We start from the raw sequence: 27,128 nt of genomic DNA, 5'->3' as shown, positions 1-27,128 counted from the left end.
TGTGGCTCACGTAACGCTACCAGTAGATCTGTGAATACCCGCTTTTGTGGGCACATGTGTACAAAGATGTGTATCGACTCGTAGTCTTTAGGACAAGAGTCCACCTCGTCTGTTTCAAACTGGGTGTTAGTATGTACCTTAGATCGAGTAGGAGTATTATTTGAAGACATTGGGCCGTAAGGATATGTGTGTTTCATTCCACACGTCGAGAGGAGGCGAGGCCTAAGGTGGGACGGGTGTAAACGCCGAAGGACGGGCTACGGACGTTTAGTGTTGTAAACGGCTAGAAATCGTCTGTGATGGTACTTGGAAATTTCCCTGTGGACAATTACCTTGATAAAGTGAACACAGACTTTTGATGACAAGTGAGGGAAAGAGTTGTTTGAAATCTGATCATATCGAGATTGGGGTTATAGAAGAATCGCTACAAAGTGTTTCGGTGGACCGTGAAGACAGACCACGCAGGCGAGGCAGGCAGTCTGAGCCTAGCAAGTTGAGTTGAGTGGCATTTGCCACTGGGAGTGAAACGGGACAGTAACTCCCTCTCATGTCACAGCGCTACCCTAGCTGATAATACTGAGTGGAGGGATAGAGTTAGAAGTCGTGTCTTCCCTACAAGGTCGTGCAGGAGGTTTACCTGGATTTCTACCACGCGGATATTAGCAAAGCAGGTGCGTCGACATCACGAGACAGGTGTGCTTGTGTCGGAAACAGGCTGCATGAATATCTGTCACACAGCAGACGACACAATGAGAGAATATTACAGGAAAAATCAGCATCGCATCACAGTCGGGTGCCTCCGTGGGCCACAAGTATAGTGTCACGAGAGCTGTCACTCTGACTCTTTCAATTAATCCACCCACAGTTTGTGTACGGCTAGTGCTACTTGTTGGCACGACTGTGTTCTCGTGTAATCAGCTTAGTTTAATATTATGAAGGTGCGAATAACTTAAAACCAGTGGTGTTTACACGCGGGATTACCGGCTTACGTGTCAATCAGTTTGGAAGAGGCAGACGACATCCTAGCAGGTGGCTGCATTCTACTTAGTGTTTTGGCTTCAAACTTGGGACTCACAAAGATGGAGAATGTCGTCTGCGACAGACTGACTGGCGCCAGGTCGTCAACCATTGCTCGGATTTGGTGTGCGATGTTTCTATACATAATGGTCACCAGGATTGTTGGGGTGGATGGACTTACCAAACGATCTCGTCCAACAGACGCTATTGACAGGTTGTCAAAAGTTTTTGGAATTTCTAAAATCCCAGCACGAATATTTCATCGTTCACCTCCTCAGTATATGACGGAGCTGTATAATTCTATCACAGAAACTGGAGGTCTGACAACCAAGGCTGGACCTTATAATGCAGATGTTGTGCGAAGCTTCCCTGACAAAGGTAGGTCTAATTATTTATCATCTAATGACATTTACTAATTAATTTTATATTAATTATCCTTTCCAGACAAGATATCAAGGCAACCTACATATTTTCACGATCTAGTAACTTCAAATGACGGATTTAAATAATAAACTAAAAACACTGATGCGCCTTAACAATAAGTTTTAGATTTCATATGAATTTTTAACACGACTTCTAACGTTTTCATCTAAACTATTTACGGCCTCCGTTGACTTCAGAAGGCCAAACCCGAAACATGCCAATCAACACGTTCCGCACAAAAAAAAAGATTTAATAAAATAGTCATAAAAACTGTCGAATTTGGAATTAAGATTTCAATTAACAAGTGCGAGCATTCGGTTTTAGAATTTCACGAACTTTTTAAATAATCCCCATTCGACTGTATGTAACGTCCCCCCCTGCTGTCTGAACGTGTAGCGATATATTCAATTGAAGTCGTCATGTCTTCAAGCATGTCCAGTCAACACGGTATCCCAACATGTCACGAACCATACACATGTTGGAGTGGAAGAGCGCACACAGATGTGTGTGACTAGGTGCAACCGCATACAACACACAGATGAAGCTTATGACATAGACAATATCTTGCTGCAGTGGGAGCACTGTGTGTAATGTAAAGCGCTTGGGGACTTGGATACAAACAAATCGAACATAAATGGTTATTAAATATAGACACTCGTGTGACGAAATAATTTAGCTTTTGGGAACATGTAGACAGTGGGTTCGGTTGGCTGGACGCTAGGGACACATCTTCTTAAGAAAACAGAACTGTTGTGGAAAGACTTAAGGTGGGCTTCAGTAGGTGTTGCACTGCGCTTGTCGTGGGAGGTGGCCATGGATGACTTGAGAACATAACGAAGCCAGTGTGTACGCTTGGTGTAGATTGTTGTAGTTACAACTAGTCTGACCAAGTGGGGGTTGTTTAGGGTACATACACGGGTAGAAAGTGCACACGTTTGTATGAACAAGTCCGACCAGTGTTAAGTATGCACATGCTCGGTAATTTAAGTATATACGACTTTCGAAACGCGTGAGAAGGCCAAGACACACACGGCGTTGTTCAACGCATCCAGATTATGTAAAACGATTAGGTAGATATATAGATCTTAACAACTGTGTACCATCATGTACAGTGTACGTGTGTCAGAAAAAGGTTGTGAAGCGTGGCTGCATGGCATGTGGTCCTGCATGGAGGGTAGTGCTTCTTACTCTAATGTCTCTGATACACCTACTACCACTTTAACATTACTTGATACAATCAGTACTAGTTTGTGTAGTGTATGACCAGACCATGCTTGTAAAACATTGAGCGAAGTTATGTCAGGGCTTATCATATATTAAATGATATAAAGTGTGTTTTCAACCCAGTTGAAACGTGGACAATGCACAGTGGGTGTGATTGGGACTTGTTGAATGGATCTCACATTCTTCGCATTCTGTAGAAACTGAGTGTGCTACTTCGTTAAGGTTCGTTCTAGTCATTGACACCATCTACCCGCCCGCAGCTTTCACACATATACTTCCATCAGACCAAAACAAATTGACAGTGTGTTCGGCACATTAGCTGGTCATACGTGGAGAGGTTTCCTTTTAAAATTAAATGTTGCCCCTGAACTAGAAAACTGTTGCTTCTAAACTAGAAAACAGAAGGCAGGATTCCCCTTACCTGGTGGAAGCAGTTCAAAAGATTTTGTTTTATACTGTATGCATCAACATATTATCTTTGACGTTTGTAGAACCAGGATAGAATGGTTTTAACACCAAGGTGGAAATTTGAAGCATAAAATGATAAAATGTAATCACTAAAACTGGTATCTATATAGAAATACAATTGCTTCAATTCCGACGAATAATACTTTTCTTGTTTTGTCGCCTGATAGTGTAACATATAATGCGAATGTGAACGTATTTAGATCTTTATTTGTATGTTACGATAAAGTTGGTATGCATTCGCTGGTATGAATATTTTAGTGTTTAATATTTTTTGTATTGATTTCATGACAACGGTCATGACGAACACCGTTCCATTGGAAATGAATCTCCCCATGAATCTACTATTACGGTTTTTTTTTGTTAGTAAGTTTGCATTTTTCAGTTTGCCACAGGCAACCCCACAGGATATTAAACCTTTAAACTCCCCCGAAACTCTAGTTAACATATGTGAATGAAGGAGTAAGCATATACTCCGAAACTTTGTGTTCCTCATAATAAACAAGTTGACATCCATAAATTCTCTTCCTTATGTGTATCACTTCTAAATGCCTTTCAAAGACCTGATATGACAATGAAGCTTTTGAATATACATTGAAATGTAATAAAACCATAATCTTAGAATGCTGTTTAACAGTTTTATCCTGCTTCTACTGAATGATTAAGCAGTTGCAACACATAAAAGTCACCTTTCATGTCCCAGGAATGTCTAAATGCTCATCAAAGTCTCCATCACCTGTCTCAGGGGCGTTTTAATCATAAAACTCCACGTTACAAATTACCACAGGGTGGGAAGCTGATTTCTATATGCAGTTGTACTGTGACAGACGGAGAGCGTCACACAGATATATACAATCAAGGCCAAAGCTCGAATGTATGATGGATAACTAAAATATATTTTTCATAACTATACGAGGGGCTATTCATCTCACTATAACTGTCAGCTGATGTTTGAAATGTGATTTCGAACGACGAATGCTATTTCAATATTTCACGACGAAATAATTGTTTACAATTTAGAAAGTGCTGTTAATATTTCTGACACGGTAATAAACCGCCCATTTCACGGTTAAAGATATACGACCGGATAAGGGGGCCGTAGAACAAAAAAAATCACCGAGAAAGATCTGGTGTTATTATTATCAGCCATTCGATTCGGCCGGTGTTATGTATGATAAGGTGTCATCGTGTTGTAAAAGCCCGACAATAAACGCGGCATAATTTGCTGCACCTTTGAGGTAATTTAAGGAAAATTATAGACTTAATATTAAGAGATGTGGGCAGCTGAGAAAACGTGAGCTCTTCCATCAGGGCAATGCGCCAGTGTACAAGAAGATCAGTCATTGCCATGGGTACAGCCAACAATCTCCTGATCTGGTTTCGTCAGACGTTCATCTGTTCCCAAACATTAGGAAGGCTCAAGCCGGAACCTATTTCGACTCGAACCATGGTGTCGTAGAAGCTGTGGAGAACGTTTTGACAGCCAAGGGCACGATTTCTATAAGACTGGGATAAAATTCCTCCAACATCGTTTGCAAAAGTGTATACACGTGGAAGGGGACTACATTGAAAAATAATAATTGAAAAATCGTTTCAATGTCTTAACGTCAAGTCTTTCTGTGTGAGGCTCAGAATTTATCAAGCATCCCTCGTATCTTGCATCCCTATCAACGCGGACAAAACATCGGATACTCAGTTTCTGGTCGTACTGACAGGTCACATTAACACGGGCAAAGTCGCCCCTGTTCCAAAAGAACAAAATAACGGTATTTTTGTGGTATTTACCGCATATTTTATTAACTAAAGATAAATGTATGTTTGTGGTTTGTGAGCGGATAGTTAAGTATTCATTGTTATCTGTCATACTGTGCGAAAGAACAGCCATCGAAATCCATTTCAAAACCTAGATGAACTCTTGAAATTAGTTTCCTTTTACCGCCGCGCTGCTCATTTAACAGAAAGAATACTTCCTTATGGAATATAAAAATCCCCACTTCTTGCAATACTGTATTGTTGATATTACATACCTGTGAAATGCACAATATATCACTGACAGCCATCGGCTGGTTATCTATTAATTTCACCTTGGCGTGGATACTCTTTCACAAGCCATGAACACAAAATAATTACTTTTTGATAATTCTTTATTGCAATAACTTGAGAGAAGATGCGCGTTTTCAACATACACGTATGTCTTAAATATCATATATAGGTACGTTTTGCTGTTAGAATGTGTAATATTAAGTATACATATGGTATTTATCTAAACTAGACTATAAATGAATGTGTATGTGTATATATGAGCTAGTATGATAATTATACACACTTTAAAGGACTTGCTTGACACGGAAGAGCAAGGTACTGAACTATCTCACGAGCGTTTAAGAAAACGAATTATTAGATAAAGACATTTGTAAGTGAAGACTGACCTTCTAAAATGCTTTCTACAATTAAATAGATAGATAATATATATTGCCCCAGGACATGTTCAAGAGGGAATCAGAAGTAGATTTTCGTACTTAATACCGTGAAGGCACTGGAATATTGTGTCTGTGTAATGCTGGTAGTCTTTGACTGCTTAGTCGGTGTACTTCACACAGTTGGAGGTGAGGTGAAATTGGGTTTAACGTCGCGTCCAAGATTATTGCACTTATATAGCGACGTGCATGCACGTGTATGTGTGTGTGTGGCTGCTTGTACTAGTCCGGACTGATGCCGATTTATAGTGCTAGCTCACTGAGATACCATGCCGCAGTTTAACATGAATACCCCACTCAGACACAGTATACTGACTCCGAGCCGACCAGTCCTTGTTTTAGCCCCTTAATGCCGAGCGCCAGACAGGGTAACAACAAGTACAATCTTTTAACGTCTTTTTGTATGACGCGGCCCGGGATCGAACCCTGGACCTTCCGCTCTCCGGGCGGACGCTCTACCACAAGACCACGGAGGCGGTCCACACAGTTGGAACCAGCAAACACGAGTAGTGGTGTTGGTAGACATGACTCTCATTTGCAGATACTGCCGAATTCTCCATGCTTAGATACCCTTTAATACCCCATAGTTGAAATTTGTGCTGGAGAAGTCGCGTCCGTCGTGTCAGATGTATATCGACGTGTACTGTATGGAGATATGGCTACCCGTGAACATCTGGGTTAGAATTGGTCTTCAGCAACCCATGCTTGTCGTAAGAGACTAACGGGATCGGGTGGTCAGGCTCGCTGACTTGGTTGATGCATGTCATTGTATCCCAACTGCGTAGATCGTTGCTCTTGATGTCAATCACTGGGTTGTTTAGCCCAGACTCGACTATATACAGACCGCCGTCATAAAGCTGAAATATTGCTGAGTGTGGCATTAAACAAACAAACAAACAAACAAAACATATGTCCAGGCACGAGATACGCAAACTGGCCGTTGATATTATAATACGTTTCTAAACGTGCAAAAATTCTGTAGATCTTTTTTCACCCTTTGATTGACCTATTTACATCACGCCATTGTAAACTTCATGTACATTCACAGTTGTATCTGCGGTGACCATTATTTCGAACAAATGAAAGACAAGGGTAAAAAAGGTGACAAGCCTTTCGCCTTTGCACTGTAGCGTCATTCTGTGTTGGCTCTGACATTGGCGGTGTCATCGCTGATTTTCAGTGACCCATTCATATATTTTCACAGCTATTTTTCCCTTTACACCGAATAGAATCTGTTTCGGCGTATAATCAAGACTGTTATTCTCTTGCATTGACGTTTCATATTTATATAAAAGACAAACTGAATCTCTATTAGGATATTGTGAGAGATATGATAAGTTAAAATATATAAGGGTGGAATAACACTAGCGGCAATAGTTTAGTTAGACGAGAAGTATGATTTTGTTTTGTGGGCAAAGTTACAAAGTGATGATAGGGATGAAGCCTTAAAAAACTAATCCTACGCTTCACCCCAATCATAAACTTGTCACCCTTGTTTGTATGTTGGTTTTATAGACACAATTTTTATGGATAACAACTTCTTTAATACTGTAAATGGCGACGTTTCGGTATAGATCCTTATACCGTTTTCAAGCAAGACTGAATTAAAGAAGTTGTTATCCATAAAAATTGTGTTTATCTTGTCATCCGCCAACTTCTAAGTAATGCCTATCAAACAAGTTATGTTGGTTTTGTTTATTTCTGTATAGTGTTAAATTAATGCGTCACCAAATTAATGCGAATACCCACTCTCCTAAAATTCCTCATGAAAATAATGCGAACAACCCTGCTTTTGAACTATAAAACTAATGAGCAAAGTGATTACAATATGTAATTCTTATCTATATAACCATGTCCTATTTAGTCGATGATCAGTTGATGATGAAGGTAGCAGCATCTGTACCGAAACGTCGCGCTGCAACACATAAGCCAACTCGTGTTTAATGGTACGATGTGTCTGTTTATTGATTTGACGGAGAATATCTGCCTAAACTATAATTGAAAATACTTTTGATAGATTGGTGAAAAGATTAATGTTGGGTATAAATAAGTCTATGAACGGAGGGATGTTTATGTGTAACGGGTGGACTTTGTGACGCTTGTGTGGAGCCTCTAATGTGAACGACAGAAGCTCGACGTGGATTGAGTGAGTGATTGAACTGGGTTTATCGCCGCTTTGAACAGTATTTCAGTTTTATCATGGTGTGTCAGCTACGTGTGGGAGGAAAGCCCAAAGGCATGCAGGTCTAATACGTTTTTCCAGTAAGTGAAACCCACGCGCACTGGTATTGGATTGACAATGGATGAATGAACATGTATGTGAAGTTATGGGTAGAATGGTGGACATTTTAAAGGATGGGTTGATGAATGAACGAAATATGTAAACTTTCTTAAGCTTGGTATAACCAAATCTAGAGACAACGATTGTCAATATAAGCCGAAGCTTGCCTGATTCATTCATCTACACGCCCCCTCCCTCTTCCGCCACCCCACCCCGCTACAGGAGTATGATGGACACACAGTGCAGTCGGGAGTGTATTGCGTAAGTGACCAATGGTGGTGGACTACCTCATTCGGTGAGTGAGTATCGTTTTAAGCTACAACCAGGAATATATTCTAGCTATATCACAACAGTAGTATGGCCAATCGGGGCCAGATAAACAAGATGATGAAGATATGAACAACGGCCCGCGACGCGTGTTTCATCATACTACGACCAGCATAGACACACGTTGTACACCACCAGATCCCATTTAGCCGGGCAAGAATGGACCAAGGGGGCCTCGTCTGTCCAGTTTTAAAAAGTTTCGCGCGTCTCTAAAATTTCAATTTCCTACCATCTTTAAGTTGATGTAATAGTACGAACAGCGGCGTAAAACGGCATTCATTTGTTCAACTGTGTGGACGTTTACCACAATTACACAAACACGCAAATAAGCTGGATATGAGTCAGTAAATGTTCAAGTCGTGAGTGTTTCAGATAGGGTACCCTGCGAAATGTTTCAACAAACAGACGTCGTCTTAAACAAACTCATTTCAGCCTTCCAACCACAACTGTACATCTTCATATTTATTTTCTTCTCCCGTACACGACGCCAGCGCACTGATAACTTAATTGAAACTGTGTGAGTTGATCTTCCCCTCCCATCTCCTCGTACTGATCGTGAAGAACGCCGGGATCAAAAGTAGTCCCGGACTGAGATTAGCCGACACTGTTCGCCCTTTCTTCTCGACACCCGTATCCATATCAACAGGCCGGCTACGGGGACAATAGGGATGCCTTGTCTGTCAGTGCGAGGGCCTTCACATTCGCAGTGTTTAGAAACCCACGTTTTTAACACTGCGATGATAGGAGTATCTGTACTAGACGGGGTAGGTTTGTAGGGAGACCAAATAACGCCGCGATCAGTGCTTGCATGATATTCTAGCCTATAGGTGCGTTCAGATAAGACATGGGAGGCATGGGAGTATCTGTACTAGACGGGGTAGGTTTGTAGGGAGACCAAATAACGCCGCGATCAGTGCTTGCATGATATTCTAGCCTATAGGTGCGTTCAGATAAGACATGGGAGTATCTGTACTAGAAAGGGTAGGTTTGTAGGGAGTTCAAATAACGCCGCGATCAGTGCTTGCATGATATTCTAGCCTATAAGTGCGTTCAGATAAGACATGGGAGGCACGGGAGTATCGGTACTAGGAGCGGTAGGTTTGTAGGGAGTTCAAATAACGCCGCGATCAGTGCTTGCATGATATTCTAGCCTGTGTGTGAGTTCAGATTAGACACATGGAAGTTGCAGGAGTATCGGCACTAGAACGCTAATGTTTGTAAGGAAGTCCTTTTCTTCTTGTTTTCCCCGACAGTGCGTTGGTACTAGGGTGGCTTAAACGTACTTTAGTAAATATAGGTGCACATGTAGAAGTAGAGGGATGTGCGTGCGTGCGTGCGTGCGTGCGTGCGTGTGTGTCACAGTCGATCTCTGGAGATTTCTATCTGTGGAGCCAATATACTATGTATAAACTGCAGGTGAAAATGATGTTATGTTTTCCCAATGTGTCTGCATTTACTGCTAGAATACAGGCGATGTGGTCACGGTTGAGTGGGGGTAGGCTAAATATTTTATTTGGAAACATACAGAGGTCTTTTGGGGCACAACATCAATTAACATTCAGGATTTTTACAATGGATGTATATTATATTGATAAGGAAATTTCAAAACAAGTAATATGAATAAATTTAGCCAGGCATGTGTGCCATGGGTTGGTATTACTATATAGCCGACATATTGACGATATCACACTGACGGTAGTGCAGCAGTATCAGCGGTGGATGAAGCCAGCAAACATAGCTAATACGTGTAGTGTGGTGTACTTATATGTCATAGTTTTCAACCAAACATTAGGGAACATCCATTTGAGTTGTGTGGAGTGGGTGGATCTGTTTTAGAACAATCACCTTTCCCCAGCTGTGTCCAACGAACTATGTATTTACTGAGCACCATCAAACAATCTATTCATTTTCACTATTCACACCAAATGTGGACGTGTGGGTATTTCCGATTATATTATAAATAATTTGATTTCAGTTATTAGAAACTAAAATTGAAAAATCAAACAAACTATTCATTTTTTGCACCACTGCGAACAAACTTTGGCATATTTCTGAACAATTTATTCATTTAAAAAGATTCCACCACCTCCACGCCCAGAAATAAAATGGATGCTTCCTCGACTCACTCTAACATTATCCTGTCTTACCGTTAATATGTGTCATAAGTTTAGGCTTTATATCGCATATATTCGCCGCATGCCATTCTGGAAAGTTGTGATGAACATATCAGAAATCAGATAACTAGAAATGAGGCGATTGTATTATCTTATTCGGTTAAACATTGATCAGTTTTGTCGGCGCCTATCACTTTCTAATAGCGATATTCTGTGCCTCATCACTATCTATCTCAAGAAGAAAAAGTCGCAGAGGTCATCGTATACATTATGGTGTTCCTATCAAACTGAAATTTAATATCTGCGAGCGCAGTCATTGATTATCCATACCAGGTTGCCTGCCACTTAGATGATGTTTCATATGAAAATGTAATGAGAATATCTCAAGACAACCTCCAACATGGTGGTGTTTTTGCTTGATATATATGATACCGTGATCGTTTTGTTTTATATCAGTTATGAAATACATTGTTTAGTTATCTTCTAAACGAATCGACGAGAATGTATAATACACACACACTAGTCTCTATATTAATTACTGTTAAAGTATATGCAATATCCTTGTTAAAATGTGCCTACGAGACTTTGAACCTGACTATGATGGACTGCGCTGGATGTTTTGCTTGTTAATTTTAACCAACCCCCTTCGTGGCCCACACTCTTCTGCCAACGATGCTGGAATGCCTGTATTCCACTAATGTAGGGGGCTTCCTTCTGGAGGTGTAAAAAGTCCTTCAAAGCAGAAATGACGTCTTTGCGAGAGAGTTCTTTGTTCATGTTTGGGAAGAGGTAGAAATCTGACGGTGCCAAATGTGGCGAATACGAGTTCAAAGGCACAGTCATGCAATGCAGCCATGACGACAAGAGACTTATGCACAGTCTTCCGAGTCACGTTTGTCCGTTTTCATCAACAGAGAATACCTGGTCAGAATACCTGCAAAGATATATTGCCTGGTTGTGTATTCGGTCCAAAAGCAGGGAACTTTTGTACGAAACGCATGAAAAACTGTTAAGAGTATACTAAAAAGTAATGCTAAATGTTTCAGCCTTCCCTCGTACGGTATGGATTAGATCAAGAATACAGTTCTTTGAATTATTAACGTAAAAGGAATTCCATAACTAGAATAATACGACTGCAAGAAACATTATACTGCGAGTAGCTCCTGAGTATGCCTATGCCTTATAGGGAGATGTGCTTAAGAGATTATTTTCCAGTATTGCCGTATATTGTGTAGCATACCTTTGAATCTTATTTAAAGGTTGAATGTAATATAATGTGGAGTTTTGTAGTATTGCATAATGTAGCAACAGGTCATGTTCCATGTACAGCGGCCCGAACATGCTTGTCAGTAGGTAGCTGCAACACTTCTGATGCAGCACCATATGAAGAGTGGCATACCGTGTTGCTTTTAGCAAGATTGCATCATTATCACGACAGAGGAGGCAGTGGTCATTTAGGGGGTCGAACTCGGTTCGCTGTAGTAACAAGAAAAAGGTTTAGCTACTAGGCTCCCGTATTAAATACGTGAATAGGTTTTAGTTGCATTTCCTATAAATATACTATTGCCTTTCTACCAACCCTAACTGAGAATGAAAACCAAGTGTTCATTACAACGTTTAGCAGTTGCAGGGCAACAGTACAGCTCATGTTCCTAAATACTCTTAATAATTGAACATTTATACTATTAATACAATTTATATTTGTTTAGTTTAGTCGTCTAAATGATATGCCGAAATCTCCTTTTACTTGTACTATCATATGAAATATTCATGACCTGATAAGAATTAAATTGAATCATGTCAATGGCAATACATTTAACCGGTTCAGTCACTCGCAAAAAATGGAACTATCTCATTATTGATGCAACTATACATAAAATAAATGTTTGTGTCAGGGCATCCAGCATGCCCAAATGAAAAGATTTTCTGTGTCAAATCTGAGGCAATTCTATTTTCAGTATTATTTTTGTCATTTGTCCTCTCCAAAATCCTCCACCTCCAGCATCCAAATAAAATGGACGCTCACTCAATGTTACAGTGTTATTACATAGCAGTATTGTATTGGAAGGTGGTCCTGTTAGACAATTCCTGATTACATCCCATCTGGGACTCCTACAGCAGGTGCTTGTCGCCTGCCTGAGAGCTATTCCACACAAGATCCGTGATTAGTTGATCAGATCAGTCTCGCTTCAGTCCTCCCTATCAATATTTCACCACCCCTAACAAGCATTTTAAGAAAATGTCTCTTTTATTCATTAACAGTAGGCTCACAAAGCGTGATTATTTCGTTTGTCTTACGCCATTTCCACTGTTGCTGTAAGGGTTTTTTATAATGTATAACGCGTACTGATGATGTCGTATAAGCTGGCTACAGGTGAGGCACTGAAAGAACGCTGTTAACATTAAATATGTCTGAGCCATATTCTCAAGGTCTAGCCAAGGACAATTGCACCATGAAGAAGGAAGCAATCTGCCATAATAATGATAATGATGATGATGATGCGCCATACCCATGCCGTAAACCATGCTCATGGTGCTACACAATCATTTCCCCGGTCAATGGATCAATGACTACTCAAATTACCTTCTCAGCTCCCTAGGTTTTGCATTCACATTACTATCTCTTCCTACCGGGTACCCATTCGCTGCTGGATGAAAAGAAGTGTTTTAGACGTAGATACCAGCATTCTTCATGGCCTAGCACTGTGACTACTGCTGCTACAACATACTCAGTCACGACTACAGTCACGACTACTGCCTCTTCGATTATATCTACTACTACTACTACTACTACTACTACTACTACTACTACTACTACTACTACTAACCACTGGCAGGTGAAACACATTACATGTACTATGGATAACTTCTTTAACTGGCGGTTAGAAGTTGGCATGATGAACAAGGGAGACTATTCTGTGGATATGCAACTTCTTTATTACAATGAATACATTTCAGTACCTACACCGAAACGTCGCATTCATTGTAATAAAGAAGTGGTATATCCATAGAACTGTCTCCCTTGTTGTAATGTGGCGATTGGGCTGAGGAGGCAATACATGCATCGTACAAACACTGAAATTTAAAATCACTTGAAGATGAAATGCAAATTAAGGATATATAATTGTCAATGTCGTGTGTCCAGTGTGAACTATTCGCCCAGAAATAAACAAGCACTGTCGCCCAGAGGCCAGTTGGTTTGTGTACAGTGAGTGTAGCTAGCGTGGAGTACGGGTCTGGGCCACCTGGCCAGCGTGTAAGGGTCGCCCTCTGTATTGGCATCGAGTTAATCTCATGAAAACTGTTTTCACGCATGGGTCGGCCTTTGCAAACTATGAAAGCAATCGTCATTGGCGAATAACCACACACTTGCATAGCTCAGGTGTGGTACTCGAGTGTTCTATGGAAGTCGTGGGCCTATGGGAATGGTGTATTTGGAATGAAGATTCAACAACTATAAGTTGTTTTCTGTCAATTGTTGTGGGCATGGGGTTATTCAATGGGGGTTAAATGTCAGTGTTGATGGCACACACCTGAGCAGAGAGTCACCTGAGCCTATTCTGTAGATACACACCTGACATGGAAGCCCTCGGGGTACGAGGCAGCGGGCAACCTGATTGAGAGTTTCAGAAGCTCACATGTTGGGATATATATGAGTCTACGTGTCCGTCGCCTGCTCCAGAAGAAGTGTCATACCTTCAATAAAATGATTTGGGGCTAAATTTTGAGTACACAAATCTAAGAGGCCAATACCTTGGTACGCGATCTAGAATCTAGGGGTGATTTGGAATGAAGCAATCTCGGCTTATTTGGGTCTTCCGTAGGACTAATGCTTGAAAATTTACACAAACCCTTATAAAAGTTTCTATGGTCATTTGGTCTCCTCCAGGTCTCTTTATGGGTCTCATCGCGCATGTGTCCTCATATGGTCTCGTCGTGTAGGCCTCCCCAGATAGGTCAAAACCAGAAATGAACGAGTTCCTTAACTAGTACCACTGCTACTTAAACAAATGTCATTACCTTTACTTCAACACCCCATCACTAATTCTACTACATGTGTGCACATTCCGAGTTAGAATATGGTGCCCCATACTTGTCGTGCGAAGATCATGAACTGAGGATCGTGTGGTTAAACTTGGCTGAAGGCGCATCTTGTCGCCCCATTACGTGGATCGATGCTCATACTGATCTGTCTGGTCCAGGCAAGATTATTAATATCCCACGAGCACTCATCAACGTACAGCACCACAACTTTAACATCTACTACTGCTGGTACTTCTACTACCACTACCACCGATACTACTACTACTACTACTACTACTACTGCCCCGTGAAGATTCGGGTTAGAACCCACGCTTGCCGTAAAAGGCGACTAACGGGATCGGGTGGTCAGGCTAGTTGACTTGTTTGGGGCATGTCATTGTATCCCAATTGCGTGGATCGATGCTCATGTTGTCACTGCATTGTCTGGTCCAGACTCGATTATATACAGACCGCCGTCATATAGCTGGAATATTGAGTGCGGCGTTAAACAACAAACAAGCAAACAAACACGCTTACCACTACCGCTACTACTACTACCACCACCACTACCACTACTACTACCACCACCAGTACCACTACAACAACTACTACCACCAACACCAACACTTCCACTACTACCGACAAGAAAGTATTCCAAAGTGTTACTGAGCACAAGAATTATAAATTGCCGGCTGTGTGACGCCAAGGAGAGTTTAAGCTGTATTCCCAACACCGCGATAATCCTGGGGAATGGATGTTAAACTATACACAATAGGTTCACAGCTTTTCTTTACTGTTGTGTACATGCCTAGGAAAGTGATCGGTGTTTGTGGTAGTTTAACAGGATAATGTTTTAAGTTTCTTTCCTTGCTGGGTGTTGTCCTTGTGGTTAGTTAGATTCACTTTGTTGTGTGGACGAGAATCGGGGTTGAAAATCGCGTTCCTCATTTGAATCCATATTTAAAAAGTATGTAAAAACTACATGATCTTTGAGGCGGAGGAATCCTGGTTTGCACGAACGGTTTTATACTGAACCTTGTACCGAGACATCTGGTTAACTCGAACTCCCTTATCTGGGTATATGGTATAATATAGGTGGTCCGCTTGTACCGAACTCCGTTATTTGTCTATAGAGTCTAACATAGGTGGCTCGCATGTCTAGAACTCCATTATTTTGTAACTAGTATGATATAATATAGGCGGTCCGCTTGTCTCGAACTTCGGATATATCGACCCAGAAGTATTGTCGGTCCCCAGAATGTTGAATGTATCATGGTACATAATCAGTCCTGTACCACATCACCAACGTCAGCAGTAACAACTTCTTTGGTAATGATTACACTGTAAACGTTGCAACACTGATATGCTGTCTAATAATAATAACAACTGTTGATGTTGATAAACATTTAATGAAATGATCGCAAATGTGTCAGTGTTATCATATAATGGACACTCATTCTGTGATACTACAAAGAAATGATGATGAGCCAGTCACGAAACTGTTTTCGACAAAACATAAACATTTTTAGCGTTACTTTTCTTATTGATGTCTACTTTTGTATTTTCACAGGTGATTTTTTTTTAAAACTTTCTTTAATTAATCCCTGTATGATTTATTTGAACGTGTCTATAAATACATGGTACTTTATCACTGGATGGGAATCCCACTATGACAAACACATTTGTGTTTTTTCTTCGAGCCAAAATAACCAGTTTTGTTAGATATGTATTTGAATAAAGCGTGTAAACGTTCTTTATAATGAACCCTCAATGTTCAGCAGTGACCTTAATTTGAAATATGAGTACAGAACTGAATCCAGTGATAGAATATGATATCAAACACAAACAGAAGCCCTCATAGTTTGTATATTTTAGCCCCATAACGTTTGTCTGTCAAAAGTTGCCATGTGTTTGGAGAGACAACAGGTAAGGTGTACACGACCTATGCAATGTGAAAGTAACGTAGACTTGTAAGATGTTAACTGGTGCTATTCTCTGGGGAAATACTGCTTCAAAATTCTTGTACTGGAACAAACTCTATACAAGAAAATCCAGATCAGTGATCCCAGAGGGAGCATTTCATAAGTGAAATAAACCTTAAATGTGTGAAATGATGCTGTGAAACCTTATACAAATATTGCATAAAAAATGACAGCTTGAAATATCTTCAATGGGTAGCTGGGATGTGGATCAGCAGTTAAATAACCTCGGACACTAAAATAACAGGTTAGGTTCGCAAGAAGAATTCTAAATGCCTGTTTTGTTTGATATTATCCCTCTGTACTTCTGCCACCATGAAGTCCCAACATGACAGCCATGCAGCAACCACAATGGAAGAATTTAACTTGACAAAATTCTACTCACAAGTTTTCCTTTATATGCAAAGATGAATGAAGCCACGCCGAAGCGCTTAGATTAACGTTGCAATGAATTCTCGCCTGATTGGCTTCGCTGTGATCAGATGCTGTCGCGTTACCTGCCAGTAACCCTTTCTGAAGTCTAAGGCACGGACTAACACCAGCGTAATGAGGCATACGTAATCATAACAAGATTGCCTACTGTCGTCTCAGTCCACGAGTTTATTCTTCCGTAGTCGTATAGGAGTGGTGTAGCGGAACACACTGGGGGGCTCCTTGTATGAGTGTTTGACGCGGCGTTAGTTAAAGAGGGACTGTGTTCAACAGCCTGATGCCTATTTCTGGTCCGAGTACCGACGCAGGTAGTCACAATAATCTGAGAAATTGTATCTGTGTATTAAAGCCAATTATTAATTGATTTACATACACCATGAAATTTGGGTTTTAATGAATTGAATCAAACGTTTTGGGTTTCCCATTTGATCGAGCATAGGCACCACCCAACCCCATCCCTTTAAAGATTTGAATCAAACTTTTCTGGGGGAGCAAATTAACCTTAATGTTGTTTCCCTTTAAATAATAGAATAATGTACGTTTTGGAAAGTCAGTGCAGCAAAGAAACTATTCACACCAACGTTTAAAGTCCAGGCACTTCTTGTTGTATTACTTCTGGGCTTTATTTTATAGTGACTTGAGTGGTTGAGTATTCAGACAATGGTATGCACACGTCGTATAATTCTTTTCCTTGACTGGTTCGTATCATAGTTCCTGGTTTACGTGGCTTGGTTTACCTTGTTGAACTATCGAGTATATCTTTGCAGGAATCGTGTAGTTCCCTTATATATTTTTCACCTCTTTTGTCACACATGGAAACATATTGGGGTTGGTTGGAGCGATTCTGTATAGTTCTATGTGTAAATAATATCGTATACACTGGAGCACATATAGTCAGCGTGCACTTCACTATAATTGTGGATTTACAAACAAAAGCCTCGAATGGCAACCCCACAACAGACGACTAACGGATTAACCTTTATACATTTACTGAATTCTTGAATGTCATGAGAAATGCACATAGTTAAAAGATAAGTAACGGGTATGCTTTCTCATACATGTACTGGCCACTGTGATGCAACTGGAACCGCAATTCACCAGTGCTTTAAATAAAGGCGTCAAAACCCCTTCCATGTTCCTAAGAACTCAAATTGTATGATTCCGACTACATCATGAGCATGTGTTTATGAATCACAATCAAATAGTGATGATACCAAGATTTCGTGAAAAGGTGAGCGTATTCTGCCCCGTAGGTGGCACCCGTCACAAACACACGCAAAGGCAGGTCAATTGTTCACCTAAAAAACACGGGAACATATGGTACATAAGACAACCATACCGAAACTGGGCAAACTCTTATAAGACGTAATGCTGATAGATATGCTTGCTATTGGAGGAAATAATGTCAGGCACACCAGTGGTTGACAGCATGAGCACCGATTCACACCGTAAGATATCAACCAGATCACACATTAAAGCCGCCCATCCTCTTCTACTATGGGTTTGTTCTCCTCTAGGGAATGTATGTCAAAAAGATAAATTAACTATTGACATGGTAGATGAATATTACCAAAAACAAAACTGAAAAAAACGTAGACACACATTTTGTGGCAAAGTAACTTGCCTATATCTCATTTTGCAAATTCGCTGCAACTCAGTATGATATCCAACTGACGCGTTTACAACCAAGAGATGTTTACTTTAGTGTTTCCCCAACATAGTTATAGATGGTCTTTATGGGTAACGTCGAAATATACAAACACTCGCACGCAAGAATGGCTTCTTTCATCTCACACTCCTCTATGCACATTTTACTTCGGTCCAGATAGAAGTGTTTAAATATCACATAGTATCATATTACATTTACAAATCCCGTTTTAAAGGTGGGAAACTACTCATCGTGTCTAATCATAGACGCTATTGTTTAAGAAATGGTGTGCGGTGAAGCACGGCAGTCGTCTATCTATACAATTTATCATGACCACGCTTCTCAGAGGCGTGCTCCTTCTACTACATACACACCACTCAACCTTTGATAGGGATATTCCTATTGTCCGATGAAACACCAAACGGATTATATTTCCTTGGGTGTTATTGGCCCAGAAAGGCTTCCATATATATGAAAAAACTATTGACATTTACGTCTTACTATGATATCAACAGTCTTGTGTGGGAACATTGATCAAAAGGCGATTATTCTAGACACCCAAAACGACCATCGACCAGCTGTTATAAAGACAATACTATTTTTTACATTGAAAAGAATTATGTGACTACAACAGTTATTGACATAATTGCACACAGGAACTGGTTTTATGAGTGAGTGTGTGAGGGGTTTAACGCTGCTTTGAACTGTATTTCAGTTCTATCACGGCGTGTCAGCTTAATGTGAGAAGAAAGCCCGAAGTAATGCAGGCCTCTGACGTTTACCAATTTGCCTGGGGCAAAGTTTTATTAAATGATGTCTCCTCGAAAATTCTTTACATTTATAAACACAACTACCACTAAAGTAATATAACACAATCGGGTATTCATTAATTTCTTTTGAGTAGTATATATGAGTATGTTAATAAAACTCTTGAAATATACATACATACACACACGCGCGCGCGCACACACACACACACACACACACACACACACACACACACACACACACATTCTTTATTTCCTCCAATTGAATGAAGATTACAATAGGCAGATAAAAGTATGTTACATGGTTAACATGATTTGGGGGTATATTGACACATGTTCATAAACATACAAGTTCTTTAGCAGGTATCGCCATTTCCTTATAAAGGGTCTTACATTAATTATTACTTCTGCCCACACATCTCTTTCTAGTTCTATGATACATCCTATTGGACATCCACCAAGTAAAAACGCAAGAATAACATCATCATCTTTCTGCCAGATCTTAACAAAAACATTTACATCCAGGATATCACACATGTACTGTTGGCCTGTTTTCCACTAAAAATGCATGTTGCTCACTTCCTCTAAGACACTTGAATACGTCGGGCTATACGTGACCTTCACCTCGTTATGATGTTTCTTATCACGTTCCACTATTTGAAGCATTTACATTCCACGAATATTTGAACGTGGATCATTAATATGCATAATGGTTATATAAGCGGGCGTCAAATGATGTCTTATGACATTTCATCGTAAAAACTGTATATTTGGTGTATAAAATAAAAAAAAGTATTTGTAGCATTTTAAGATTGTATTTGTATACACATTTAATCAGAATTTGTTTTTTATTTATATCATTTCAGACTCCGTACACCGCATGCATTTCCACTACAACGTGTCGCAGTACGGAGAAGAGGGGAGCCTTCTCGAGGCGGAGTTTCATATTTTTAAAATGAAACCGAGGCCATCTAAGGAAGCAGAGATGAAGCCTACACATCTGATTGAGGTATGGATTAGTTCTTGTCACTCGGGTTCACTCGGAGACACTCGGATCTCCTGGCATGCACATACGCACGCACGCACATACCATCAAGATGTGGTATCAAATCCCACCTGCTTATTCGGTTGTTATTTTTGTTAGGAACACACTGTTACTTGGGTCAGTGCTTCAAGGCAGTCATGAAAAGGAAATACACCTTCTTTTCCTCAATATAAATTTTCAAAAAGATCTCAGGTCGCGGATATATCGATTTATGATACATGTATTCATTTCTCAAACAGTAGTGTTTATTACATTTAAAGGTTCACAGAAGGAAAAGGATACAGTTACAACGACTACATTAGCAGCTTGAATTGATTTTTTTTACACCGGTATTACCGACATGAAGTATTCATGTCTGTCATGTACAGCAGGTACTTTCAGAAAGGCCCATCCATGGTTCTTCGTTTCAAAAATAAATTGGTTGAGCCCACGGATAGTGTGACATCAGACCCGTGAAGAATAGGTCTTCAGCAACCCATGCTTGCCGCAACAGGCGACTATGCTATTCGTAAGAGGCGACTAACGGGACTGGATGGCCAGGCTCACTGACTTGGTTGATGCATGTCATCGATCCCAATTGCGTGGATCGATGCTCATGACGTCAACCACTGGTCCAGACTCGATTATTTACAGACCGCCATCATATAGCTGGAATATTGCTGAGTGCGACGTTACACAACAAACAAACAAACACAGAGTATCATACAGTATCATGTGTGGTTTACTGTAGGTCAAAATTAAACTTTTGCATTTAAGAAATCACAGACTTGTAAAAAGTTGAAGAAGGGAATGTTTCAGCAGTATCATAGGGAGGCCTTTTAGTCGGTTCCCTCGACCCTGAGATGAAAGCATGATTAGTTTATATATAATGTTATCTGTCAATGATCAAGGAACATCACTTATCGAAAGCTCTTCATCAGACCACGTCATATTCATAACTATGGTTTTGATTCCTTGAGTAGTTCAGGGAACCCCCTCAGTATCCTAGTTCGGTGGATCGGTGTAGTGACCGTCTAAGTACAAATGGACGCTACCCGTACCCATGACTCGTCAATCTGGAAAGTTCTTCTGGGAGGATTTCACTGTGAGAAGTACCGTCCGCCGTAACGAGTGTAGCTGTAAATATATAATGTCAACACCAAAGAATAATAAATCTCGATTATCTGCCGAAACAAGTCCCACTGGGTAAAGGGAAACTATAAGTGAAAATTATATCACTGGATCACTGAGAATCAGCGATGACACCAGACGTCCACGCAAAATACATGTATACACTTCAATCTCAGTAAAATCAGATCTTAGTTCTCGCAACCCCTAAACAAAGATCTGAGGACATCCTATTAGGGGTCAGGTCAGAACGACCTTTCATCCGACCAATCAGAACGTCGCTTAGCAGATCATGAAAGTGACAGTCGGAATGTGATTTCTAATGATGCAACCTCCAAAACTTAGGTTCGGAGTATTCCGAACGATAGTCACGGGCTAAACGACTGAATAAACACGATCTAGACCATCTATAAGCCATTCCAGAATGTTCTTTTCTTCAGGTTTCAAATTTTTAATCCAGAATTTGTCAAAATATGTTTTGAAGCGTAGTCGCCAATTTGAAATTAGTGCCGTAAAGTACGAGAAAGCTGCCATCTGATCGATCGGTCAAAGTTCGCGCAAGGTCGGTCCGACGTGACCCGTAATGCGGCGCCCTCGGGTCTTTGTTTAGCGGTAGCGAGAACTAAGATCTGATTTTAATGAGATTGGAATCGTAAATGGGTTCATTTCTGAAATAGTGACGGTGTTATAATGATAGTCATGAAACCAAGATTAAGTTTGCGTATACATGGAAATGCTTATAGAAATATGCAGATTCAGACATAAGAGTGCCTCATTTAATTTGCCCGAAGCGAATCTGCGTTTCCTTGATACTGCCTTCACAAATAGCGTTTTGGTTAAAGGATTCATCCAAAATAACAGTCATTTATTCTTTGTTCGTCCTTTCATTATCAATAAGTTCATCGTCAACAGTGCCCTGTCTTGTCCACACTGCGTTCCTGTATCCCCGATGCTTGTAGTGTTTACAAGTTCGTGAAGTACTGACGATGTTCTGTGATCGAGTTTAAAAAGACGGCATTTGTAAGGAACACATTACATGTATAATTATTCATTTTCATTCTCGTGAAACACAAAACACTACAAAATCTGTTTTTGATCATTGCAGATGAAGATCTATCAAGTTTTGAGCATGGAAGAAATGTTTCAACCAAAAGGACTGCGACTTCTGGATGCCAGACGAGTCAGCGCACATGTACATGGTTGGCAGAAGTTCCGTGTCAAGCGAGCCGTGGAGGCTTGGTTGAACGACACCACAACAAATTTTGGTAGGTACAAATCCATTGTGTTGTTGTTATTGGTCCAAATGACGATAGAGAATCTTACCAGCGTTGATTTTTTAAACAACACATGCTGATCAATGTCCTTAAAGGGGGACTAACTGGCATTCAACGCTTCAGTCAGCTGACATGTACACCTGGAAAGCACTATAACCATATATTTACATGTAAAATAGCCGTCTACGAAACACATTTACTAAGTGACACACTTTTGAAACACTATAACTATCTCTTCCGCTGCTTCCTATGCCGCTTAGCATCAGGGCGGTCGGGTAGCCTAATGGTTAAAGCAGTCGCTCGTCACGCCGAAGACCCGGGTTCGATTCTTCACATGGGTGCAATGTGTGAAGCCCATTCCTGGTCTCCCCCGCCGTGATTGCTGGAATATTGCTTAAGGAGGCGTAAAATCACACTCACTCACTGACACTTAGGATCATATGATAACGACAGAGTATTTGAGTCTGGAAGATTATATGATTCTCTACTTGTTCTACCTGTTTCAATAGGTATCGCTGGTATCATTGACATCTATCAAACTGAGATCAATATTATGTCACATTTAAAATAAATATATAAGTTCGGGACGTATGAAAATAAAGAAGCGTTGGTGCTTAACCTTTCTCAGGTGTATACACCACATAGCAGTTGATGATTGCACATCAAGAATATGTCTCAAATCGTTGACCTCGAGGGGCACTGTCTAATTGAATCTGTTGGCTTGGATGGTAACCATATGAAGCTTACCTAAGGCTCATCTAACTCGGTGGCTATGTGATGTAGATGCATACGACGATAAGACTTGATCTCTCATAAGCTCTTGCGCTGACTGAGGAGCTGGTATGAAGTAATATAAGCCGTTATAGGCAAAGGGGAAATGCATCGTATTGTAAAGGATGTAACAACTATATTACTACATTCTTACAATTCTTGAAATTTTTACTTTGTGAATAAGTATTTTGAGAGGAATTATCTGGTTACCAACTCTGATTACGTTTGACTTCCTGCATCTTACATGATGCTTGGGAATATTACTATTTCAAACGATCCAGGATTTTATATTACACGCGCGATTAACATGTTTCTAGGGGCGTATCGCGGTAGTGGTAATATGCGATCTGTGTGAAATTGGGCTTTCCACCATAGCCGACTTGGCGTGATGAAACTGAAATATGTTCAAAGCCACGCATGAAGCCAAGGGAATCCCCAAAAATAGCCCGGAATCGGCAATTACACAACGGTCGATTAGTTGACGTCTCAAGTTATGAAACATGGCAACCAAGAGCAAAATAACACGCGTGTTAAACTACTAACTCCACTGAAGTCGGAAATTGTCAGACATTGTTGGGCACTGTAACCAAAAGTTAGACGTCGGAGGAATGACTTCCCACAAATACATTAAAGCATGTCTGAAACAATGAGGCATGGTTCTCATGGCCAACACGCTGGTGTCGGAATGGTGTCACTGAGAAAGAGTTTAGATAATGATCATGTATCTGAATGAAAAGACCCTTTAAAATTGCGCAAAGTATTTTTGTTTGCAAAAACATTGGAAGTTAGCCGGGGTCTTGGGGAGTATTTGATTAATGCGTATATTGTAATGGCGTGTATCACAAAAGTGACCATTGACTTAACGAAATCCTCGGAATTCCCCTGATCCGTGGAAAATGTTCATCCCTGAAAAACGAGTGATAGGAAGAATGCCTCTTTTACCAATATTCGAGCAATGTCACGGTGTTGAACCTTTATTAACATTTCATGTCAGTGGTGTGTCCACTGTAATCTCTATGTTATGTCCTTTGATATCGATTATCTATTAAACTTATCTGTATATGTAGGTCTACTGGTAACGACGACGTCTCTTCACGGTCACCACGTCAATGGCAGTTACATTCGCTTCGCCCAACGCAACGAGCACCACGACAGCAAGCAGCCCATTTTGGTGGTATTTACTGAGGAACATCTTCAACGACATCCTAACTTCATCAAGCCGGAGGACGCCGGTACGTCATCACGGGGTGGGAGTGTGTGTGTGGGGGTGGGTGGGGGGGTGGGGTGGTGTTTGACTGTGCCAATATTATCCTGTCTACACCTAAAACATCTTTGGGAATTATTAACGCAATTGTCTTTACTTTAGTGATACATGTTTAAACTACACAAACTGTCATTATTCATTACTGAGCAAGTTAAGTAGCTGTCTGTGACATATTTGTTGGTGTAACGTTATAATTAGATGTGCTTCGTCTCAATGAACTTACTCATATTAAATTATTAGGCATATTCCCAAATCAGTTCGGTTACTGTTATTTCATGAATCAAAATTGGAAAATACATTTTTATTTCAGTGTAACAATAAAGAGGGTTATAGAACACACGCACACGCACACACACGCACACACACACACACACACACACACACACACACACACACACACACACACACACACACACACTTACACACTTAACCTTTAAAGTTAGTTATAATTGGAAAGGGACACAAGGTATTCAATACTAATGTTTCGCGCATAATACTCGCATTTCTACAACGGACAACATCTCTTTGTCATTCAGAATACCTCGAGATAAAGCGGGACATCGAGGAGCGGGAACAGGAGAAGGTGCGTCGGAAAGAACTCATGATGAGACGCAAGGCTCTCCGCTTCCTCAACGAGGGACACAGAGCAAGGATGATGGGGATGAACCCTGCCCAGGAGGATTCCAGGATCATGTCTGCACTTAAACAAAGCCAGGGGGGGAGGGGGAGAACAAAACGAAGCACAGGCCAGTCAAGCCGGAAAGGGAATGGTAGAAAGAAAAGAACGTTCGACATGATCAGTCGGTACAGGAACCGTAGGACATGTTCAAAGCAGCAAATGTATGTTGATTTTGATGAAATTGGTTGGTCTGGGTGGATTATATCGCCCAAAGGATATAACGCCTATCATTGTACCGGGGAATGCCCCTTCCCGCTTGGACAGAGTCAAAAACCAACCAACCACGCCACCGTACAGAGTATTGTTCATGCGTTGCGAGTTGGAAAGGATGTGGGGACGCCTTGCTGTGTTCCAAACAAGCTCTATTCAATCAGTTTACTCTACTTTGACGATGATGAAAATGTTATCCTCAAGCAGTATGACGATATGGTTGCCGCTACGTGTGGTTGTCACTAGTGAGATTCACAACAGGACTTTCCTGACCGCCAGTGCTAAACAGCGCCATGTTGGACAAGCTGGAGTTGTCTCCCATGACGTATGACGTCACGCATTTCAAAACGACACACTTGGAACGCTGTACCGAAACATGGCGCTAAAAAGCCAAGGGTATTCATCTCATGGAAGACTGATTTAAGTGTTGCGGAAGGATTTGAAACGTGCACAAATTAAAGACCTTGGTTAAGTTACAGAAGAAAGGATTTGTAGAAGGTAACTGTATACTACCTTTAGCCATGGTCTGGTCAATGTATGCCTATCTCCCAACATCTGGTTCCAAGAATGTGTTAAATCAGCGAATGTTAGTGGAAAACATTCATACAGTTGTGCCCTTATTGGTTCTGGGGAAAAACGAGCATGTTACCATGTTACCCTGCATAGATTGAACACTGTTTGCTGCAATGTCTGTGCTTCAGTTACCGCAGAAACCATTTCCCTCTTCAGGTCGGTGCATTCGATCAAATGTTCACGGTTCGAATAACTATTAACATACATTTCGAACGGGGTTTTGTATGTGGACATATATATTTCTGAACAGTTAATATGTTTGTGAGCCGAGGGGTTATTCGGCAGTGAGATCGTGTGGACACTTCGGGGACGCAAATTCAGCTTAATAGTGCTATTTCGTTCAATGTGAAAGATTTTTGGTTGAACTCCAAACCCGAAGGTATTTAAATGCTTGTGTTGTACATATGTACATTAATGTAAATGTGTCAAAGTTAATACACACGTGTCAGCACTGTACATATTACCATACTCACATGAAATACACCTACATGAAGAATAAAAGTATGTAAACAGTAGCCCAACGTTGTTTGCCGCCTTCTGACTTTGAATGGATCTAGGGGACATTACTCTTTCTGACATATGGGAAAGGACAGCATTACCCTTATGAAGGGGGTAGTGTCGTTACCAGGGTTTCCCAAGCCTCGAGAATCAGTGAATTATATTGTCTCCCAATCAATGTGTCAGTCCGTGTTTGTTGACTTCATCCGCAATCCTCTGTAATCTTTATCACAGCTTTATCACAGCGGTCTGCTAAAATCGAGTGTGGACCAGTCACACCAGTGGTTGAAAGTATGAGCAACGCCTAATACAGTTGGGGTACGATGAGACACATTCCTACGGAAGCCTTTTAGGGTCATTTGTTTTTTGTGTGTTTTTTTCGATACTATCTTGAAATTTCTTGAAATAGTATCTTGAAATTTCAACTTAGTTTCTTGAAATTTCAACTTAGTTTCTTGAAATTTCAACATAATATCTAGAAATTTCTAGATAGTGTCCATTGACACAGACATTGTGTACACCCAGGGGTT

At 40.6% G+C, this 27,128-nt stretch overlaps 1 protein-coding gene across 1 annotated transcript; it reads left to right on the top strand.

The window, feature by feature from the left end:
* On the top strand, positions 1-26,627 carry LOC139468232 (bone morphogenetic protein 7-like). Its single transcript, XM_071250066.1, has 5 exons — positions 1-1,395; positions 20,044-20,186; positions 22,435-22,594; positions 24,442-24,606; positions 25,175-26,627. Exons 1-5 carry the CDS (start codon positions 1,080-1,082, stop codon positions 25,771-25,773), a joined length of 1,383 nt encoding a protein of 460 aa, XP_071106167.1. The 5' UTR covers positions 1-1,079; the 3' UTR covers positions 25,774-26,627.
* The last annotated feature ends 501 nt before the right edge of the window (positions 26,628-27,128 follow it).

Source organism: Haliotis cracherodii, unplaced genomic scaffold (genome assembly GCF_022045235.1).
Source record: "Haliotis cracherodii isolate W230 unplaced genomic scaffold, xgHalCrac1.p SCAF_2, whole genome shotgun sequence".
NCBI lineage: Eukaryota > Metazoa > Mollusca > Gastropoda > Lepetellida > Haliotidae > Haliotis > Haliotis cracherodii.
This window is presented reverse-complemented; position numbering and strand designations above follow the sequence as displayed.

Coding starts and splice junctions, on each gene's coding strand:
- LOC139468232 (XM_071250066.1), top strand. CDS start 1,080: ATGGAGAATGTCGTCTGCGACAGACTGACTGGCGCCAGGTCGTCAACC. Junction 20,187..22,434: donor AGCCTACACATCTGATTGAG/GTATGGATTAGT, acceptor TGATCATTGCAG/ATGAAGATCTATCAAGTTTT. Junction 22,595..24,441: donor CGACACCACAACAAATTTTG/GTAGGTACAAAT, acceptor CTGTATATGTAG/GTCTACTGGTAACGACGACG.